General features: G+C 36.1%; 1 protein-coding gene across 2 annotated transcripts in view; it reads left to right on the forward strand.

The window, feature by feature from the left end:
• LOC105059914 (methionine aminopeptidase 1B, chloroplastic) overlaps window positions 1–18,657 on the forward strand; it is a 35,589-nt gene extending 16,932 nt beyond the window's left edge. Inside the window, exons 6-11 of one of the 2 annotated variants that reach the window (XM_029260412.2) lie at window positions 4,028–4,099; window positions 6,885–6,964; window positions 11,498–11,595; window positions 15,123–15,170; window positions 17,731–17,791; window positions 18,243–18,468. In XM_029260412.2, the coding sequence (XP_029116245.1) occupies window positions 4,028–4,099; window positions 6,885–6,964; window positions 11,498–11,595; window positions 15,123–15,170; window positions 17,731–17,753 (321 nt within the window). In that variant the 3' untranslated portion in view covers window positions 17,754–17,791; window positions 18,243–18,468. Of the gene's footprint in view, window positions 1–4,027; window positions 4,100–6,884; window positions 6,965–11,497; window positions 11,596–15,122; window positions 15,171–17,730; window positions 17,792–18,242 lie in introns of both variants that reach the window. The other variant, XM_010943426.4, reaches the window with a different exon arrangement.
• Window positions 18,658–20,962: the final 2,305 nt, after the last annotated feature.

Here is a 20,962-nt window from a genome sequence, read left to right on the forward strand (position 1 = left end):
TATCATAAATAACTTAGTAAACTTGTACTAGTACAAGAAAAGAAAAATTTTCAGATAATTCTTGAATTCATGCTTATCGGCTAGATGCAAATTCCTATCCATCTGATAGTCCCAGCGGTGCTCAACGATGTTGATGTAATTCTGGGTATGTTTTGGATCTATCTCACTGATCTGTTTCTTTACCTTCTTCGGTATGTGATATAAAATATCCATTTGGGGGTATCTCTCACTGTCCACGGTGTGAAGCACCTCATATAATGACTTGATAACCTTCACTATCTTATTATTTTGTTACTAGAATGATCGATTGGTCATCAAGTTCTCCACATAATTTTTCTCAGTACCGGCCCTCGCTTATCTGCTCTCCTACCATTCGACACTGACAAACATCTGACGCAAGAGTATTTTCTTTTGCAGAAGACTATCAAGTGCTATGTTGTCTGTGGCAAACCGTGTGACATCCGATCTCAAGATCTCTCTCCAGTATATTTTCGCATCAATGATAGTATCCATGTATGATTGTAGATAAATCTAGTAATAGACTGGATTGTATCTACTGCTTATTGCACTCTACGAAGCTTCCCAATATCCATCAACATGAGATCAATGCAATGTGCAGCACATGATATCCAGTAAATATGCGATCGATGCTCCATTAGCAACTCGTCGGTGGTCTTATATTGCGGTCCATTGTCTGTGATGATCTGTATGATATTCTGTTCTTCAACTGAATCAATCACCTCCTCTATCAGTCCAAGGATGTATGCGACGTCGTGCACTCTATATGAAGCATTAATTATTTGTGAAAAAAATATTTTTTCATCATAATATGTCAAGAAATTTGTGATACTCTATCTAGTAGGACTGATCCAACCATTACATATCATCGTCAGTTCGTGTATGGGCCATTTATTCTTGTAAGAAGAAATCCATCTTTCAAATCTTCTTTATTACTGTCAAGAAGCTGACCATAGATATCCTGGGTGCTGGAGGATCTATACCGGGGCTGACAGACTGTATGGCTAAAATGGTAGACCAATAGTAAGTATTGTCCACTGTATTCGCTGGAATGTGGTTAAAATGAAATCATAATCTAATAGCTCATCACATATCCTTCTTCTTATCTTTTTCAGCATAGTATCAATTTTTTACTGTTTTGAATCCTTGCTAGAAAAAGCATATCGATTCAAATTATGAATGGTGGCTCATATTGAAATATTTCTGTCGGACCTCTTTTTACTGCCAAAAGCCTCCAATATCGATGAAATACTATTCCTGCCTCTACTGACTGGCGCCCTGATAGAGGTGGTCCTCTTAAACTCAGATTCTCATCCAGCGATCGTAGAATCGGATCCTGATTCATAGAATGACGGTCCAAATCGTTCTTTATATCTGGCCATCTCCTCCGATCTGTACTGATCATCCAGATTTGTCTGAATGGCAGTCTCAATCTGTGCCTCCTCGTCATCTGGAGCAGAGGCATCCTCTGACTCTCTGGAATAATAGGAAATTGGCTCTCCAACTCAACAGTCCGCCTCTGTCCTCTTTTGCTTTGCTTTTTCTTTTGCTGCTTTAGAATCAATGAAGTGCTTCTTCATAAGCTGTTGAACCTTCTGTGGATATTTCCGACACATGGCCACATCTCGATAACCACTAGCTAAATGCATTTTCAACCTAGTCATCCCTCTTTTGAATTCTGTGCTGCATCATTTGCATCTCCAATGATGTCGAGCTGAGAGTATTTCACCATGCTCCCAACCAAATAGCCAATGTCATGCTCTGGCTCTTTCTTACTCATTTCTGCAAGTTTAACAAAATATGATAGTTTAATAATTATAAAATATTATTATAATTATTCATCATATTGAATCATCCTAAACAATATTTTGATTTTATATTTTTTTTGAATTTAATTTTTTAAATATTTTTTATTAAAAATATATACATATTTAAAAAAATAATTAATAAAAATTAATGATTTTAGTGTCATCATATAGATCATCTAATGATCTACAACATATAATGAAATCATATGAAAATCATAAATTTTGGTATGATTTTTTTTTATTTTTCTATTTCTTAGCTGTTTTTTGCCAAAAAAAGATAAAAATAAAATATTTAGTAACAAAATGAAGGATTACCTTACTCTCGATCGAAATATGTCGCTCTATCAAAGATGTTGTCGATTTTTTTTTTGATTTTTTCTCTTTTTTTTTGGGCTTCATTTGCACTTGTCGTCGAAGCCTGAGAGCAGAGCGCCAGAGAGTCTGAGTGCTCTCGGCTCTCGGACTGAGGCAGTGAGGCTACTCAATTATTGGTAGCCCAGCCCCACCACAAACACCCCCTCGCCCACCCACCCCCCACTCCCCTCCATGTGCCCATTGCTCATATGGTCGGTACAGCTCGGTTCGCTCGTGAACTGAGCCGAACCGAGCAATACTGCTCGATTTTGAGCGGTTCAAACGTGAACCATACCATACCGAATCGATCGATTCGGTATGGTTCGCGTGGTTTTCCGAAAAAATAGGCCGAACCGAACCGGTTCCCCGTTGGTTCGGTTCGATACGGGGTGTCCCGACCGATTCGGGCCGGTACGAAATATCATATTATCGTCATCGTCGTCATCATCATCATCATTATTTTGATCATGAATATAACTTGTGTCCATATAAATGGAATAATTTTTTTAAAAACTTTTTTCGACAGTTGGTTAGTACTATCAGTGCATATTCCTTTATCCCATTCTTAGAAGAGCATTCTGGAAGGAAAAGATATTTAAAAGAATGAGAAGGAAAAGTAAAATATAATAAAATGAAAGATTAAAACTTTTGAGTGACTATTATAATAATGTCATAGTTTTTCTCAATAAAAATACATCCATAAATACATGCGTCCGCCATGTATGTATGGATATGTATGGATGTATTTATGTATCATGGATACTTTAAGACTGTTCTGTAGCCTAGTCTATATCCACAGCTGACGTGATTCCGTACTGATGCATTTCCCCTTGTAAAGGATGCTTACTCGCCTAGAAAGGTCCACCGAGAGGAAGAGGTATGAAGCTTCTCAACTGAAGTGGGAGGGTGGTGTTGGTTTCAGATCTCGGTGATGAATCTTTTAATCTTAGTTGTACAGGCAGAATATGCAACAATATCCTAGGCTAGATATAATATGCTTCTGCTTCCCGCCGAAAAAAAAAAAAAAAAAAAAAGAGAGGCCAGATCTTGGCTCCATCCCTGTGGCTAGGACATGTCAGCCTCCTCAATTGTTGATGGTTGACATCACCATATATGTAGAAATTTTCTTGATGAATTCACTAGACTACTTTTCTTAAATATATAGGACCCCTAGGGATATATGACTACTGGACTAGCTGTTCCAAATGTAAGTTTCTATATATCACATCATAAGAAGATCTGAAGAGAGCTGAAAAGCTTCACTCAGATCTTGTTTTGTTCTTTTTTATTCTCTATTGTCTCTTGCTACTGTTTTCTTAAAATATTTATCTTTATATATGTATGAGTGTTTTCAGTAAACATAAGCATATTAGATTTGAGAATAGTAAGGTAGATCTATGGTTGAGGAGAGAGGCAAAGTTCAAACAAATATGCTTAGGATGATGGATGACTGATATAGATGGTACCCATGCGAAACAAAGACAGAGGAGTTCTCAATAAAGCAATTGAAACCATCTGATAGAAAGAACAGGATGAATGATCCAATAGAATTATTATTGGCAATTACGATATAGTTGTGGGGAAGGTAAAGGATATTGGAAAGGATTCAAGCAGCATACTGAAAATGGTCCTCATTTGTTATAGTTTTGCTTTTGGTTATGCTCTTCATGCATTAGCTCTTTTCTTCATTCAGTAGAACTACTGTTCAATGAAGAAAGTAATGTCTCATATGCATTTCTTGTCATCTTGAAGTTTTTTCAGATGTAATGGAGAATTATAGGAACTTTGTGGTGCTGATTGACTGATGTGCTTATTTTCTGATAAATTGCTCATTATTTGTCCTTCAGGGCTATCATGGGGACACTTCAAAAACATTTCTGTGTGGGAATGTTGATGAACCTACAAAGCAACTTGTGAAGGTACGATGTCAGTTTCTGCTGAATTATGATGCATTCTGTGCATGTTGTATCTCAATTAATTTCCTAGACCGATGTACTTGAATTGTTTCAGTTTTATACATCAATGTGAGTAATTCTTGTTTAATTCAAGTTGGATTTTATTCAGTTGGGAAAAGTGTATTGATTGTTTTCAATTTGCAGAAGCCATTTTGTTTACAGAAGCAGATACACTAATGTAAATTGTGTTGGGCTGTATTTCTTTTAGGTGATTTAAAATCTTAAATCTGATTTCTATTTTTATTCTTCTTTAACTGAGTTGGGCTTTGGATTTGTTGTTTATATCATTTCCTTTCTCTTAGGCCTTTGAGCGGTCCTTTGTCTCATGATCCACCTGAACTAAATCCGAATGGTTCAGAATCAGGTTTAGGCCCTCTCTAGATAACTCCTTACTTGTTGAAAATGGGTGGTGCTGGACAGTGGACACTATAAGACAAGTTGCAGATTTCTGGAGAGAGGAAACTAGAAACCAGCTAGCTGTCTTTGCCCTAAAAACTGAGAACATGTCTCTCTTTAGGCTCTCTTGTCTGTCAATTTTATTCACTGTTTTCATTGTGGATTTTTTCCAATCTTTCCAGTCAACCTGAAAGTGTGGGTGGGTTTTTGAAAGCCTTCTTGAAGGAAGCCTCTTTACTTTTTCATAAGAATTTGTTAGCAGTGACAATCTTAAATCTAAAAGATATTTGCTATTTTTTTCTATGAAATGCTAGCCTCATTCCCAACAATTTTTATACAATTCTATTAATTTTTTAGTTCAGTAGCTGTGGTACCTTTTTTTGAAGCAGTGATTTGATGATGTAAAGTTAGGCATTTGAACTGTATTAAAGATAATCTGGACACAAAGTTGACAGTTTAATTCTGAAAGCAAGGTTAGTTTGCAATCCATTTTAAATCATTTCATGTTCAAATTTCAGTGTGCAACAGATAATAGTGAAAAGTGGAAAATGGGTTTGGTCTGGTCCTTGTCTAGTGTGACTCAGAGACCCAATTTGAGTAGTTATAGTTGTCAAGCTTCATATATTCAACTAATTACTTTCTTGTTTGACCACCTTCGGTATGAGTCTGTTTTCCATATGGTTGGGTTGTTCTAGTTGGTTAAGACCTGAATCATTATTTGAAGATATTTGGGTTAGAGAATCCAGAACCAAACTGCATAGGCATTCAAGCCTAAATCCACATCATAACTTCGAAATTCAGTAAGCATAAGGTCTAAGTTGCTGGTTTGGTCAAATGGGACCCAAAAAACCAGCTTTATGACTCTGAAATTGGATTAGCCAGGTTGATGGGCTTTCTTTTCAATACCAAAATTGTTGTGTTGTCTTTTGATTTACTCATATTTATAAGCAAAATTGTCATCTTTTCAATACCAAAATTGTCATTTAACAAGCTAATAACTTGTATTTGTATCTGTCAGTTTTTTTTCCTGAAATGTACATTGCATGTGCCATTTGCTAGTAAATATGTCCATACATATATAAATACTTATATGGATATATAAATATTTGTGAAGATGCATATACATATATATACAAAAAATTATATAGATGAATATAAATAAATATATAATAACTATATATACACATACGTATATAGAGGGATGCTTGCATGCTTGCATGCTTTATTTTCCCATTTCTCAAGACATAACTCAGAAAGAATAAATAAATAAAATGATAAACATTCCTGATCCTAGTATTTTTCTGCAGCCTCTTTTCTTTTATATCTTAGCTCTATTATGTACAACGTCAGAAATTCCTATTGTCTTTCACTTCTCTGTCCTTCCCAATTTTCTTGATTTGTCAGACAATTCTATATATTTTATCATGTTGACATATAACAATCATTATTAACTAACTAGTCCCGTTCCACTAGAAAAGAATTTAAGCTGTTTGCTAATAAAATTATAAGTTATTTATTATAAAACTATAAACTTGTTCAGTACTCTGGTATAAGTTTGTGTTATATGACTATAAGCTTGTCCAGTGCTATTTTCTTCTGGTTATCACACTATTAAACACTAACTGAACTTGAAACAGAGGTTGTTGCTTACTCACATAATCCTTTACTCTGTTATTGCATGCATGAAACTATTAATCAAGATTTTACATCCTAGTGGGATGGGGGGCGTTCTGATTGTCCCTTCCTGTTCCTATGAGAAAATGGGACTGGGATGAGTTTGAGACTCGAAATCTATCCATGTGGGGAGAAAAGAAGAAAGAGGAAAGAAGGAAAAGAAGGAAACATGGAGAAAAGAAAAACAAGTGAAAGGAAATAAGAAGGAAAACAAAAAAAAGGAAGGGAGAAGGCAAGGGAAGAAAAAGGAAAGGAAAGAATGGAAGGTAGAAAAAGGAAAGGAAAGAAAAAAAAGGAAAAAGGAAAGGAAAGGAAAAGGAAAGAAGGAGAGAGATGGATATCTATGGGGATGCATGAGCTGGACTGTTGCCAGGACAAGATGAGACAGTGGGGTGTCCTGTTCTATAGAGAAATCGGGACACCTTCATCCTATGGAATTTAAAACCTTGCTATTAATACATAGTTACATACTTAAATCAATTGGATTGCTTGTTAGATTAATTTTGCCCCCAAGCCACTGGAAGTGAAAACCATTATTAGGCATTATATTGGAATTTATAACTAAATTTGTGATATCCAGAAATAGCTGCAGCACTCTTCCACTTTTTATTTTGATTTACACAAAATAAATAAAATAAAAAGTAGTACTTGAATGCTTGGATTTTCTGTTCCATATCAGGTAACAGAAGAATGCTTGGAGAGGGCCATATCTGTCTGTAAAGATGGTGCTAGCTTTAAGAAGATTGGCAAGAAAATTAGGTACGTAATTAGGGATACCATGTAAGGTACTGTTACAAGCAATGCAAATTTCATTTTTTGTTTGAAATCATCTCACCTTGGGGTTTGAACTTGCTCGAATCCCAACATGCAAACATAAGAGTTGATAAAAAATAACATTAAAATTTAATAACCCTCAAAAAAGAAAAAGAAAAAAAAGCCATGTGATGACATAGGGCACGATTGAAATTGTATTCTAAATTTCTAATCCTTAATGCTCAACGAAAATACACTTAAAAATTTAAACATAGCTTATTACATGTAATACTATACCTTCAAAAGTATGGAAAATGCAGCCTACTAGCAGCTAGTGTCACTTAAATAACACTAGAACCAAAATGGCAACTTTGAGTCATTGAGTCCAATTTTTTCCCACAAAAGATCCATTATAGCCCCTGACATGTTGAGATTGTATAATTAGATGAAGTGCACTAAAAAGCTCAGCAAGTAAATCTCTACCATGGGCACGAATCAAAGTTTTTAGCAGAAAGAAAATCACTTTTAATCATAATACATAGATCAAACTACCATGGGAATCTCCAAGAGTGGTTTCACTTAAGGAAAACCAAAATTTTCAACGAGGTTCAATGAAAGGATCAAAATACATTGTCTCAAGGAAGTTTTCAAATAATTCATGTTAGATCATTGATCAAATAAAATTTTCAAAGTTAGAGCAAAGGTTCACTAAAACACTTTAATAGTTTGAATACCAAGCAAGGTTTAGGCCTCCTCTTCCCATCCCTCTTTCTCCCTTTTGTCTTTTCTCCCTACTATGATTCTCGTCTTAGGGTTAGAGTTAGGGTCTCTCTCTCTTCCTTCCTCTCCCCCCTCTCCATTGGGCCCTGTTTTATTCATCCCTCCCCATCTCTCTCTGCCCCCCCCTCTCACTCTCCATCACCCTCTCCCTACTTCATTATGTTCAGATTGGGATGGGATGTACCAGTACTGTACCGAGTGGTTGCTAGCTGATGCAACCCTCGGTATTGGTCTGGTGAACCTTGCTTGATTTATAGAATTCTGATAGTATATCTCCCACGTTTAAAGAAAAAAGAAAGCCTTATGAGACTTTTAGACTGTCTAACATGCCCTTCATAGTAAGGGACACTGTTTATAGTTACTGTAGTATGAACAGTGCCATGAACTGTGAATACTGATTGGTACAGTAATCAAGCCAATCCACCAGTCAATTGAAGGATCTTTTAACCTCAGCCCTTGATTCAATATAACATACTAAAGACTACAAATAACCAGAAATAAAAAGAAACAAGTTGATGACAAGAATTAAATCAAAGAAAATCCTAAGTTCCACGGCCCTCTGATGGATCATGACATGATCTTGAATATCCATCAATTGTCTTCCTTTTCCTCTCCATCCTGCCCCCTTTGCCCTCTATTTATAGTCTTCAAAGGGCTGTTCAAAAAGTGGGCTCCTTAGGCTGGTTCTCTTGCTTAGTCCAATTCTCCTCCTAGGTCAATTTGTAGGTCAGTTAGCAAGTTGGTCCAGCTCAATGGCTGAGCAGAAAGCTCACTGGAACAGATAGATAGGCCTTATTTACATGAACATCATTTAGTAAATGAAAATAAAAAGTAAAAAATAAATATAAAAGGTTATAATTAGTTCAAATTTCAGCTTTTCTGGGTTAGTTAAAATTGTAACTTTTAAATGCTAAGGTATTTTTCAAATCTTAAGATCTTATACATTTTATCATATACCCAAATATTGCTGAAACTCAAAAGTATTGTAAAGAACAGTCATATATCTTAGTCTCTGTTCTCCAAAGTATGTCACACAAAATGATGCTGTCACACAAAATGATACTAAAAGCACTTAGCACTTCAATAGATATTCGTATTCAAGTTTTGCACATGTATACTTCTATATATTTTTCTTTATATAAGTTTGGTTATTACCTGAATAGTTTACTGTTATGCATTCTGGCCAATTATTGAGAAAGCACTTCATTTTTGTATCATGTTAAGAGTGGGAGAAGTCTACTTTGGCTAATGGCAGCATCCTCAGACAAAATTGAATCTATTTTGGAAAGTTAGACTATTTAGTCAAGTTAAATTTTCTACCGATTTGAATCTACGTTCCAAAAAAAAAAAACTGAAATATCGCAATTTGTTTCCATCGTTAAATTTTCTACCGATCTGAATCTACGTTCCGAAAAAAAAAACCTGAAATATCGCAATTTGTTTCCATCAGTTTTTTGCACTTTGAGAAAAAGGCAGCTGATGGCATTACTATGGATTGATTTCTCTCTTGTAGATGGAAAACATGCATAGAAAGCTTTTGTTGTTTCAATAGGATCTTTTCCTTTCACAATGCACCTTGGGTTTTAGCTTGATCTTTATTACCTATATACAACAGTACATAGTTACAAAAACACCTTTTAGATGGCAAAGAATGAGCTAAAGAACATTTAACTTTTCTAAAATAGTATTCATATGCCATTTTCACTTTTATGATCCTTTTTATCAGAGGACTGGTCAAGTCAACAGCTCTAAGGACGAGTTTTCATCATAATGATGAATGTGGCAAGAAAATGTTATGCTCTATTTACTTGGCTTATGGTTGAGTTTCTATCTTTTAACATCATCGAGATATTAGATCGTATTAATGTCTTTATGGAAGCAAGGATTGTAATGCAGATTAAGATTTTGGACAATGATAATAGCAAAACTGGTGCTGGATATGAAAAAGATAAGTGATTGAGGGCTTGATGGATATACCTTATGCCCAATTTCTAAGTGAAGCAGAACTACAGAAGCAAATGATATCAATTTTAATCTGTATCAACTTGAACTATGAAGTAGAAATGTCAATGTGAATTTTCTGATGATAAAGATAGTAGTCATAAATTGTGAATGTGAAGTTATTAATGGCACATTTATTGACCCACCAAAAAAATAAGTTTTAATCATGTCTTTATGAAAGCATGCTAACCACTGCTCTGAAATGTCCGAAAAGGGTTAATATCAAGAGTTTAAATCCGTGGGACAAAGGTGTGACGGTTTCTCCACATGTTGAGATGCGTCGCTGTCCTATCACGTCTCAACAGTAGTCTCAGTTATGCATATTGGTGGATATTCTGCATCTTTCTTCTCTTCTTTCCTTTCTTTCTTCCTTGTTTTCTTTCTTCCTTGTTTTCTTTCTCTTCCTCTATCTTTCTTTTTTTCCTTTCCTTTTTCTTTCTTTTCCCTCTCCTTTCCTTTCTTTTTTTCATTTTTCTTCTTCTTTCCTTCCATTGTTTTCTTTTTTCACCTTTCCTTTTTCTTCTTCTCTCCCTGCATGGATGGGTTTCGGAGTCTTGAGCCCGTCCTGGTCCCGTTCTCTCAAGGAATAGGATGGGACGGGCAGGATGCCCTCTGTCCTGTCGGGACATAAAACCTTGGGTAATATTATATTTGAAGAGTGTCTAATTAGTTAAATGCACAATATAAAATGAAAAAATCTTAATGGTAGATTTGATGATCTACTTGAGCATGTCATGGATTTTCTGAAACTAAAAAACAAAAATTGGGACAATGGTAAGTTGATGCAGCATTCTGACTGTTGAAAAGAAGGAAAGGGAAAGGCACATGGTCTCGATACTGGGCTCCGTACTAGTGCTACCTTGTCACTTTGTCGGTTGTTTGGTACGGAGACTGGTTCAGCATACTGCTTGTTGGTACATCCCTTGTATCATTTATCGGTATTGAATTGGATATGGTATACCCCATATCACCTGGTTTAGTATGGTATGCCGTATCTTGGGAAAGACAAAAGGAAGATGATAGGGAAGAGAATTTTATAACCAAAGCAACAAAATGCCAAAAGCCACATATTAAATTTGTAAGTTTCCCATATTACATTATTAACCAATAATGGTTACCTGCTTGTGTCTGTTTATGGTTTGTCTATGTGAGTGTCTCCAAAACATGGTTAAAACAGCCATTGTGATGTGTCCACATATCCTATCATCCATACTATTTTTAGCCTTGAAGCACAGGCAATCACAATTGGTGCTGAATAGCTATCAGACTGACATTGTGCTCTAATTTCACGAAAGTGGGCTTCAGCTGGTCTACTCCCATGTACATTTTTGATCTGCTTCTAAAAGTTATGTCATAGAATTTCAGAAGTTGGGTGTAAGCAATATTTCACTCAACATCAGGCTTAAGAAAGGAAATCCATATGAACAGCCAGAGAAGAGGAACTGAAGCTGGTCCTTGTATTACTGTTTGAAATAAATCCAGCTTGGGGTGGTCTGTCTGGATGGCATGAAGACACAAAAAATGTGAAATATATTAATGATTGCAAATTCTTTGTAAACTGTGGACACAAATCTCTAAAAAGGATTGCATATGTAAGTAAAAGTGGCTTCACATAAAAAACCAACTAATTACTAGTCTTTTGTTTACCAAGAACGTATAATCATTTTCTTGATGATGTCATTCCTGATTTTTTTTGGCTGGTGCTTCTTGCCATTAACTTGCATATATGTTCACATATCTAATTTTTAATGATCCTAGTGACCATGCTGAAAGATACGGCTATGGTGTCGTAGAGCGTTTTGTTGGCCATGGTGTTGGAAAAGTATTTCATTCTGAACCAATAATATTGCATCACCGTGAGTTATCTCTTGGCTTTATATACCTTTTATCTTACTGGACCTCGAAATATGTATACTGTTTTTTAATGATTTGTTTTTTCTGCATACAATGAGAAAATAAATGTTATTAAGGTCAATAAACTTAAGGACAATCTAGGTTTTCTGTTTCCACTAATATTATCTCGTTAATTGCTTATTTGCCTTTTTAGATGTGATCGCTTTCTGGAACCGGAGTTTATTTTGAGAAAAGCATGATGTGAGGCAATTGATGCTCATTACTTTCCTACATAAATCTGATATATAAGAATCCACAAATACTGTTAGATGCTCATCCATTATAGCTGATAATTGTGCACCTATTTTGATAGTCAAGCCTAGAAATCTGCATCAAGTGACTAGATGACTCATTGGAACCATTCTTACAAGGCTGTGGATGAGTGAAATGAGAATGCAGATATTTTTAAGCTTAATAACTGCAAGTTTCACGAAAGCATCCTCATGTATTTGCTGTTTAGACTGGTACAAAGTTAATGGCAATGTTGTAGTGAAGACTGATCATGTGGGTACCGGGGTCTTAAGAATTGTCACCATTGTCCAAATCTTTTCTCATTGAAATGAGATTGTCTATTGAGCATGGCTTTGATTCAAGAAGGCTCCATAAATGAAATGCACGTATGTCTTTGACTGGGTGTCAACCTGATGTGAACCCTTAGAGCATTATGTCACTCTTGGCCAAATGGGCTTTAGCTAAGAGAGGAGGGCCTCCTATGAAACCTGGATGAAGAACTGGCAGGTAGTTAGGCCTCTCTTAATGGTCACAGTTTAAGCTTATTTGGCTTGGGACCCTCCAACATCCCCTTGGACCTGGGATGTTTTAGACTCTGGAGTCTAGACAAAGAAGATTCATGACATAATTTGATAGATACCATTTGTCTCCCAAGTACATTTTACAACCCAAATAATCCAATTAAAATGCAATTCACTATTAGGGCCTTAATAAATTTTGGAATTACTTTAGATCTTTTCTAGCAAAAAGGAGAAAGAATAAATATACTTATTGGAATTAAAATGTCATGCAGGACATTGGATTTGCAAAATTAGCAAGGCCCAGTTGGCAAGTGACCGGAAATTTTCCAGTGTTTGGATTGAATGATAAAGTTGTGTAAGCTTTCAAAGTGAGCATTTTGCTTTGTTCAATGTATGGAAGCAGCAAGACTGCATTGATACTATAAAAAAAAAAAGAAGACTCTTGAGATGTAGATAAACTAGACTAAATGTCCCAAACATTTTTATAGAGTTTTAAAAAATTGTAGGTTCAAAGCCAAACGACCTAGGAGACTCGATAAATGTAGTAGCAACTAACGATTGGTACTAGGGGACATACTAGCCAGCGACTAGATCGATACAGTACTGGTACACACCATACTGAGCTGAGGTGTATTGGAACCAGGAGGAAGAAATGAGGGAGGAGGAGAGGGAGGGAGAGAGAGGAGGGAGATATGGGGAGAGAGACATCCTCGTTGTCATGGAACCCTAACCCTAGTTGACAACATCACAGATTCATTGTCATTTCGGAGCATCAAGCGAGAGGGGAGAGGGGAAAGGACGATTAGGAGAGTGGAATTGAGAGAGAGATAGAGAGAGGCTTACCTCCTCACCGTGGAATCCTAACCTTGGCGGGCATCATCATCGTGGAGCCATCAACATTGCAATGTCATCGTCATGCTGGAGCATCGAGAGAGAGGGGAGAGGCAGATCTGGAGAGTAGAATTGAGAGAGGGAGAGAGGAAGACGGAAATCGAGAGATTGGGAGAGGAGAGAATAGCAAGAGAGAGGGAGAGGTTCTGCAAGGATTTTTATCAAAAAATGATTTGGCTTGGGAGCTAGATTGACTGGTTAAATGATCTCAGTAGCCATTCGGTCCAATTCGATAAACCTCGAACCACCCAGTTTGGGATAGTTTAGTGATCCATGTGAAATAGTCTCTCAAGTATGGAATATTATATTGTCCCGTACCACCCCATACTGCCCATACCGTATCATGCTAGTCTTGTACTAGTACGCCATCTCGGAGAGTACCAACATTAAGCAGAATTTTATCGATACGGGGTCCTGTACCGAGACGGTGAACCTTGCTCTTAAGCATTCGCTTCAGTTCTGATGCACTTCTACTATATTATCAACAACATTTTGATTTTTTCTAGCTCCTGGAACACAAAGTAGGCCTGTAGTTTGGTGTATAAAAGTCATCCCAATTTCTATACTTATTCTGAGAAATTATCTGAGATTGTAACCTTATGAGCAGCCTCTCTTTGTCTTTTGCCTGAAATTCAGCAAGAGATGTAAAAGTTTTAGACAAAATATCTGACATCACACCACACTGCAATCCCTAAGGCATGACTTCCGAAGAATTCATGGGATTTTGCTTGCACATAATTTGACAATGGAAATGGGTGTTAACATATAATGAGGTATAATCTCTTCGAGAAAATTGGCTACCCATGTTATTTTCTACTGTAAAATCACTGCCTGGTTGTGCAAACTTATTATGTTTAAGTTTACCATAAAGTTGGAAATAACTGGAACCTTTGTTGGAAGTTTTAGCTGGTTAGATGGAAAAAATATCCTGAAGAACATAGGTTGGTGCCCCTTACAGTGTTTATCGCATGCTGAAGGAGCAAAAAGACAGCCGCATCAATTGTGCAGTCTGAATTTTCTGAACAAGTGAATAAAATTATTGATGGGATTAAAAATTCAGTGCCTTAGGTAGACCTGAAGATCTGAAGCTCCTAATAATGATGATAATAAATGAGAGAAATCACCACACTGAAATGTACCAGGTTGAAGCCTTGTGGACAAGCACTGATTCTTCCTTAATGGCCACAGCTCGGATTAGGGATTTAGATTATAAACTTTAAGTAAAGCTTTTAAAAGGTTTTCTCATGCAACAAAAAAATGGTAACCACCATAGGAGCTTCTTGTGCTTCAAATGAAGCAATCTTTTTATAGGACAATTCAAATCAAGATTACTTCAAAGTTAGGAGTGTTTAAAAATGAAACAAGACAGGGATGATATAAAAGGCTGTTAAACTTTGTGCGAAACCACAATTAATCATGTTGGAATGATGCACCATAAAGTGTTCCTGGAGAGAGCCAACGGACCTGTGGACTGTGTTGGTAATCTATAGTAGAAGCTGTAGAGGTATTCGTCTCTGCTAATAATTGTCTTTGACTTCAGACTTCTGTCTTAGACAATGCTAATGTAACATTTTAATATTTTACACTGGAAGATAGCATATGTATGCTTGCACTCTGATATTTTATTGAAAAGATATATAAACTAGTTGGGGACCTTTAAGAAAAAACCTCTTGTGGATTGCAAATTTGAAAAAGATAGTCATTCAAAATACCTTGCAGCTTGGAAGAATTTAATCTGCACTAGTAGTGATAATTATAAACCATGACTTAATTTTCTATAGTTTCCAAAGCAATCCTTAGTTGATCTTGTTTTGCTCTTACAAGTATAGAAATTATGTGCTTGACAGGTAATGATAATCCTGGATTTATGATTGAAGGTCAAACTTTTACCATTGGTACGTAGTCATACATCATCCTTACTAAATTGAACTTATTAAGTACAATTCTCTTATTATGATAAATTTGTAATTAAATAGAATTAAATTCATGTTACTAGTGGTTCTATTTGATTAATGATGCATTTATATTCTAGGACAAAACTTGATGCTTGTACTGCCTTGCAATTATAATTTTTCTTTTGTTTTTCTTTTGCAATTGTTAGCAGCATGTATGGAAGTCCATTTTGTTGTGCTGTGAGCTACAATTCTAGTTAATCAATATAGCTTCCAATGACAATTCCCAGTCCAGGTGACAAGGTGGTCATGCTTGCTAACTTGAACTTATTAAGTGCAATTGTTCTATTGTTTAATTCATGACCGTTCTTTGAAAGCTTTGTGATAAGGTTTGGTAATTATATGGAATTAAAATTCATGTTGCTAGTGATTGTATTTGATTAGTGATGCATTTATATTCTAGGGACATGGTGTGATCCTTGTACGGGCTTGCAATTACATTTTCTTTTTTTTTTTTTTTTCTTTTGCTTTTGTCAGTAGCATGTATAAGAGTCCATTTTGTTGTTCTGTGAGGTGTAATTCTAGCTACCAATATAATTTCCAATGCCAATCCCAAGTGTAGATGAAAAGACAGCCATGCTTATTAAGTTGAACTTATTTAGTGCAAGTCTGCTATTGTTTAATTCATGACAGTTCTTTGAAAACTTTATGATGATTTGGTAATTATATGAAATTAAAATTCATGTTACTAGTGGTTCTACTTGATTAGGGATGTATTTATATTCTAGGGACAAAACTTGATACTTGGACAACTAGCAAGCATAATTTTTCATTTTGTTTTTTGCAATTTGTTAGTGGCAAGTGTAGAAGCCTAGTTTTGTGGTTCTACGAGGTACAGTTCTAGGTATTCAATATAATTTCCAACGGCAACATGCTTGCTAAGTTGGAACTTATTTTGTGCAATTCTCCTGTTGCTTAATTCATGATGTCTCTTTGAAAGCTTTGTGATAAGATTTGGTAATTATATGGAGTAAAACTTGATTAATTATATTCTAGGGACTAACCTTGATACTTGTATAGTTCTGCCATTGTAGTTTTTCCTTTTTCTTTTTGCAATTTGTTAGCAGCATGTATAGAAGTCTAGTTTTGATGTTCACAGGGTGTAATTCTAGTTAGTCAATAGAATTTCGATGCCAATTCCAAGTCCAGATGAAAAGGTGGTGGATGTTTTGTCAATAGCGAACTGGTCCCGAACTGGTTTGTGTTGCTCGGTTCTATATGATATTGCTCTGTTTCAAGCGCAAGCTGCCGGGTCCTAGGTGGTATTTGTCAAAAGCCTTGGAAGAAAGGGTCTCCCAACCCTTCTACTCCTCCTTTGTTAGGTTGAAAATGTTGGGATAATGGACGGGAGAGGGAGGGTGGTTTGGGAAGCCCCAGTTCAGTTTTTTGGCCTGATGGGAGGCTCTTTCAAGCTAGGAAATCACCAAGGTAAAATCTCCTCCCACCCTCGGTTTTCTATGCCAACAATGGCCAAAAAAATGGAAAAACAAGGGCGATCATGCCACAATTTTCTGTTTAGGTGTGGTGTCATGATATGTTTTGGTGTTAACTAGAATCTACATATTGGAGCATATCTCTTTTGCTGATTCTTTAATTTTTTTTTTTCTAAATTATGAACTTTTGTAATAAAATAATAAAAAAGGGCAGCCAAGACTAAGAAGTGCTAGTCAAGAATAAGAAATTCTGTCATGTTTGGGGGATGTGTGCATGTACCATCTTGTCTTTGGCAGCATTTGCATTAATTTAGGCATGTTTAAGGCCACCCAAATGTGTGCATAAAATTAAAGAAATGTCAAAAACAACCTAGTGAAACCACCTTTTCTTGAGCTGTAAAAATGTATATTACCTCCTAGAGGTAGCTAAGCAGCCTTAATTAAAACTTAATTTTCAGCCTTTTTAATTAATTTAAATTAAAAAAACAATGAGAAATAAAAATAATGAAAAAAGTTGGTTGTGTGAAAAGATACTTAGGCCATATTTTTCGGATCAATTAGCATTTTTTTAAATAGTTAAATAAATTATCAGCTTTGAATCATCTGTTGCAATAATAGTTTTTTTTTAAATGTTATATAAATTCTTTGGTGTGATCAGTTTTGAATCTCGGTTAAATTAATTCAATAATATTTTGCTTTTGTTTGTAAAACAATTCATTAACATTAAAAAAAATGGTTGTAGTTACTCTCAGCAAGGGAACAGTGAAAACTCTTCATTGCAGAACATCTAAGGAACTATTCCTCACTTGTGGAGAAACATAATTGAAATAATATCAACACTTTATATTTATATAAACAGTGATGGACCTTTTTTCTTGAATACTCCCATTGTTGCCAACTTGCCTCTCTGTCTTATTGGGGTGGTAGTCCTTTTTTTAGCTTCTGGATTTTCTTTTGTGATGGTTTCTTGATCGAATTTTCTCACCAGTTCAAGAGGCCATTTGAAATATTTCATCGTGCTCTATTTTCATCCTACTTTAAATTGCTATTTGACCTTAAGATATCTACAGTGAGGAAGAAAGCTCAAGTTTGAGTATCTCTTCAAATTATAGAAATACTGATCGCTCTCTGGTTAGTATGGTTTTGGCTACTGCATTCATTATACAGTTTGAATCTCTCCAAGTTGCACAAAACATCTTCCAAACATGCCAGCCGCACAATGAGATTTCTAGCCTTACATATAGCTAATCAAGATGTGAAGCATTGGAAACCAATAGATCAATCCTCTCAATTACAGCCACAGCATGGAGAATCACCTCCCATACCATGGTCCTATAAAGGTTACAAGCTGAAGTTTCTCTTGAGGCAGTTGGTAGTAGGTTGCTTTTTTTTTTTTTTTTTGGTGAGAGGTAGTAGGTTGCTCACAGAGTCAAATGTAAGCTTCTTTCTTGAAAGAGCGCACGCACCTGCGCATGTATGTACATGAGTGCATGCGTGTGTGCATGATTTTCTGAACTTTAGAAGGCTTGTAGAGTATTTTGTTACTGCTAGTTCAGTTGTTAACAATCAGATTGTTATGCAGAGCCCATTCTTACAATGGGAAGCATCGAGTGCATCATGTGGGATGATGGCTGGACTGCACTTACAGCCGACGGCAGCTCTGCCGCACAATTTGAGCATACAATACTAATCACAAGGACAGGAGCAGAGATCTTGACAAAATATGAAGATTAACATATGGCGTTGCATTTATTTGACTGTTAGAGAAACGGATGTCCATCTTTCATAAAAACTTAAACATTGCACTATATTTTTGTATTGTGGTTATATACTTTTTTATCGTATATCATTGTATACAGGAATTCAATGGTTCCGACCATGCATATATTATTCCTGAGTTGCTTATGTTAACATCCACAACTAGGAAAAGCCCAAGTAGTGTGTTAAATGATCAATGTAGAATATTGATCGTTTAATAGAGCAACAAAGTTTGTGAAGTGGTGCAACACATTAATTATCCTGCTTTATGATATCCATTTTTGCAGCATGCAGCATCGAACTTTGGGATGTGCTCGCACAGTCCAATGCAAACATACATCGCTTTTGCTGTGACGAAAAACGAATCCTTGGTTTAACATGCACGCACAGAGCTGCATGCGTAAATATGTAGAGGATCGGGTACAATCGAGGTGCAAGATTTTCAAATTTTTTCATAAAAATTGTAGATAAAAAGGAATAATTTGTTTAGAGGCCTTCGTAGCTTAATTTTTTCCTGCACTTCTGAAATAGGAAAAGATGTCCCATGAGAAATTCTTTGTATACTGTATGCAGTGATTGGCTCATGTGCGGGGTTGGTGATTTTTTTTTTTTTTTTCTGCGCACTGTCCATGAGCTAATCATCGCACGTGGTGCACGCATTCGCGCACCGCATGTGGTGCACAAAAAATTTCTCATGTCCCGCATGTGAACGCTATAGCAAGAATTGTGTTAGCCATGAAAAATTTCTCCGCGTGGAAGAGGTGGCAGCTACGTGGAACTTCTTGGTCTAATTAGGAGGGAATGCACCAAGGCTTCAAATTTATATTTGTATAAGATGAATACTTTCTTGGCAAGCAACAACTACGGATCAGTAACAGCTGTCTCAAGGAGGTTTTATCTCCTTTAATTGCCATTAGCTACTATTTAATGGATTTCTGTTCATATGAATTTCATATATCAATTGCTTTAATTGAATGGAAACATAATATATGCTTCACCCCTCCACGGCATCTTCTTTGCTATGATTGGTTTTAAGTGATTTGACAGCCATATTATGTAACATGTTTGAAAATAATAGGATCCATTAAATCTTCTGATCAACACCCTACAAAAGTTGAATGGAGTAAACCGACCCTCAAGAATAAGTTGTCTCACCAAGTCTCAAGGCTAGGCTGTCGACCATCAGGTTAAGCCACCAGTTGGGGTAAAGCAAGCATTGGTTATGCTTCTATTCACCAATAGTAATTTATATTTTTCATGTATGCTTATCGTTATTCAACATGTTGTATGTTTTAACAACTAATCAATCTCGTCAAAATGGAGGCAAGTTGGGTGCAGGAAGGCAGTTCCATGTTCAAATCTTCATCAGTTACAGCAAGAAACCCTTATTGTGTAAAAAGGTGAAACAAGTGCTTTAGGGCATGTTTGGTTGGAGGGATTTGGACTCTGGAACGAGAATGAGTAGGTAGAAAGGGAATAGGAATGAGTGATTCACATTTTAGCCATTTCGTTAGAGGAGTCCAATTTTCATTTTGATTTCAGGGGAAATGAGAATTTCTTAATCTTTCAAATCCAATTCTTACTCTCTCTTTAAATTTAAATTTCATTTCGATTCCAATCACAAACTAAATATATTGAGAGATATGGCCATTTTGATTTGTATTCTAATCTATTCCAATCCCAATTCTGATTCCAATTGTCAACCAAACACACGCTTAAGGTTTAAACAAGGTAACATGATAGATCTAGGTCGGTTGGTTGTGGTTTCACGCTCCTAATTAGGTTTTTGATGGTATCATTCTATGTGTATTGTGGTTTTCGGACTCGTTTTCGATGATATGGTTCTACATGTACTTTCATACAAACTCTTGCAACTTGAGAAGAGTAAATGGAAAGTATTTATCAATTCACTTATCATTGGTAATGTAATTGGCCTACCATGTGTATGACATGACAATCCATGTTGCATCTGTAAATAATAATAAAGAAAAGCATATTCTTGGCCAAAAATAATTTGATTAATGTAAGTAACATGGAGAACTTAGATTTGCATAGGTGTAAATTCGAGTCATGGAATATTTTTTCTTTAATTGCAAATCCTTTATAAGGTTGTTGTGACATTATTTTGGGTATTTTAAGTTTTTCAAATATTGAAATCCCTCCTTTTTGTCTTTTTTTTACAAATTCATCATCCTAGCTAGGGAGAGAGGAAATAAAATAAAAGAAGAGAGAGAGAGAGAAGACAGATAGCCCTCTCACTCTCTCTTCTTCTTCTTCTTCTTTAAAATAGGGCACCTGAACCCCCTCCTCTCCCCTCTTCATCCAGCCATGGCTGTAGAACTCATGCTAGTAGCCAACAACAGTGCCCGACATCGATGAGGAGATGACCTTGACAACGGCCATAGCCATCGGTGGTCGGCAAAACAAGGAAGAAGGTTTGGAACAAGAAATACCCTGTTCTTGTCCAAAATCGGTGGTTTGCCAGCTCCAAATGGCGGCAATAAGCCCAAAAAAGAAAGAAGGTGAAGGCTTCGGTCCTATACC

The sequence above is a fragment of the Elaeis guineensis genome, chromosome 10 (assembly GCF_000442705.2).
Source record: "Elaeis guineensis isolate ETL-2024a chromosome 10, EG11, whole genome shotgun sequence".
Classification (NCBI taxonomy): domain Eukaryota; kingdom Viridiplantae; phylum Streptophyta; class Magnoliopsida; order Arecales; family Arecaceae; genus Elaeis; species Elaeis guineensis.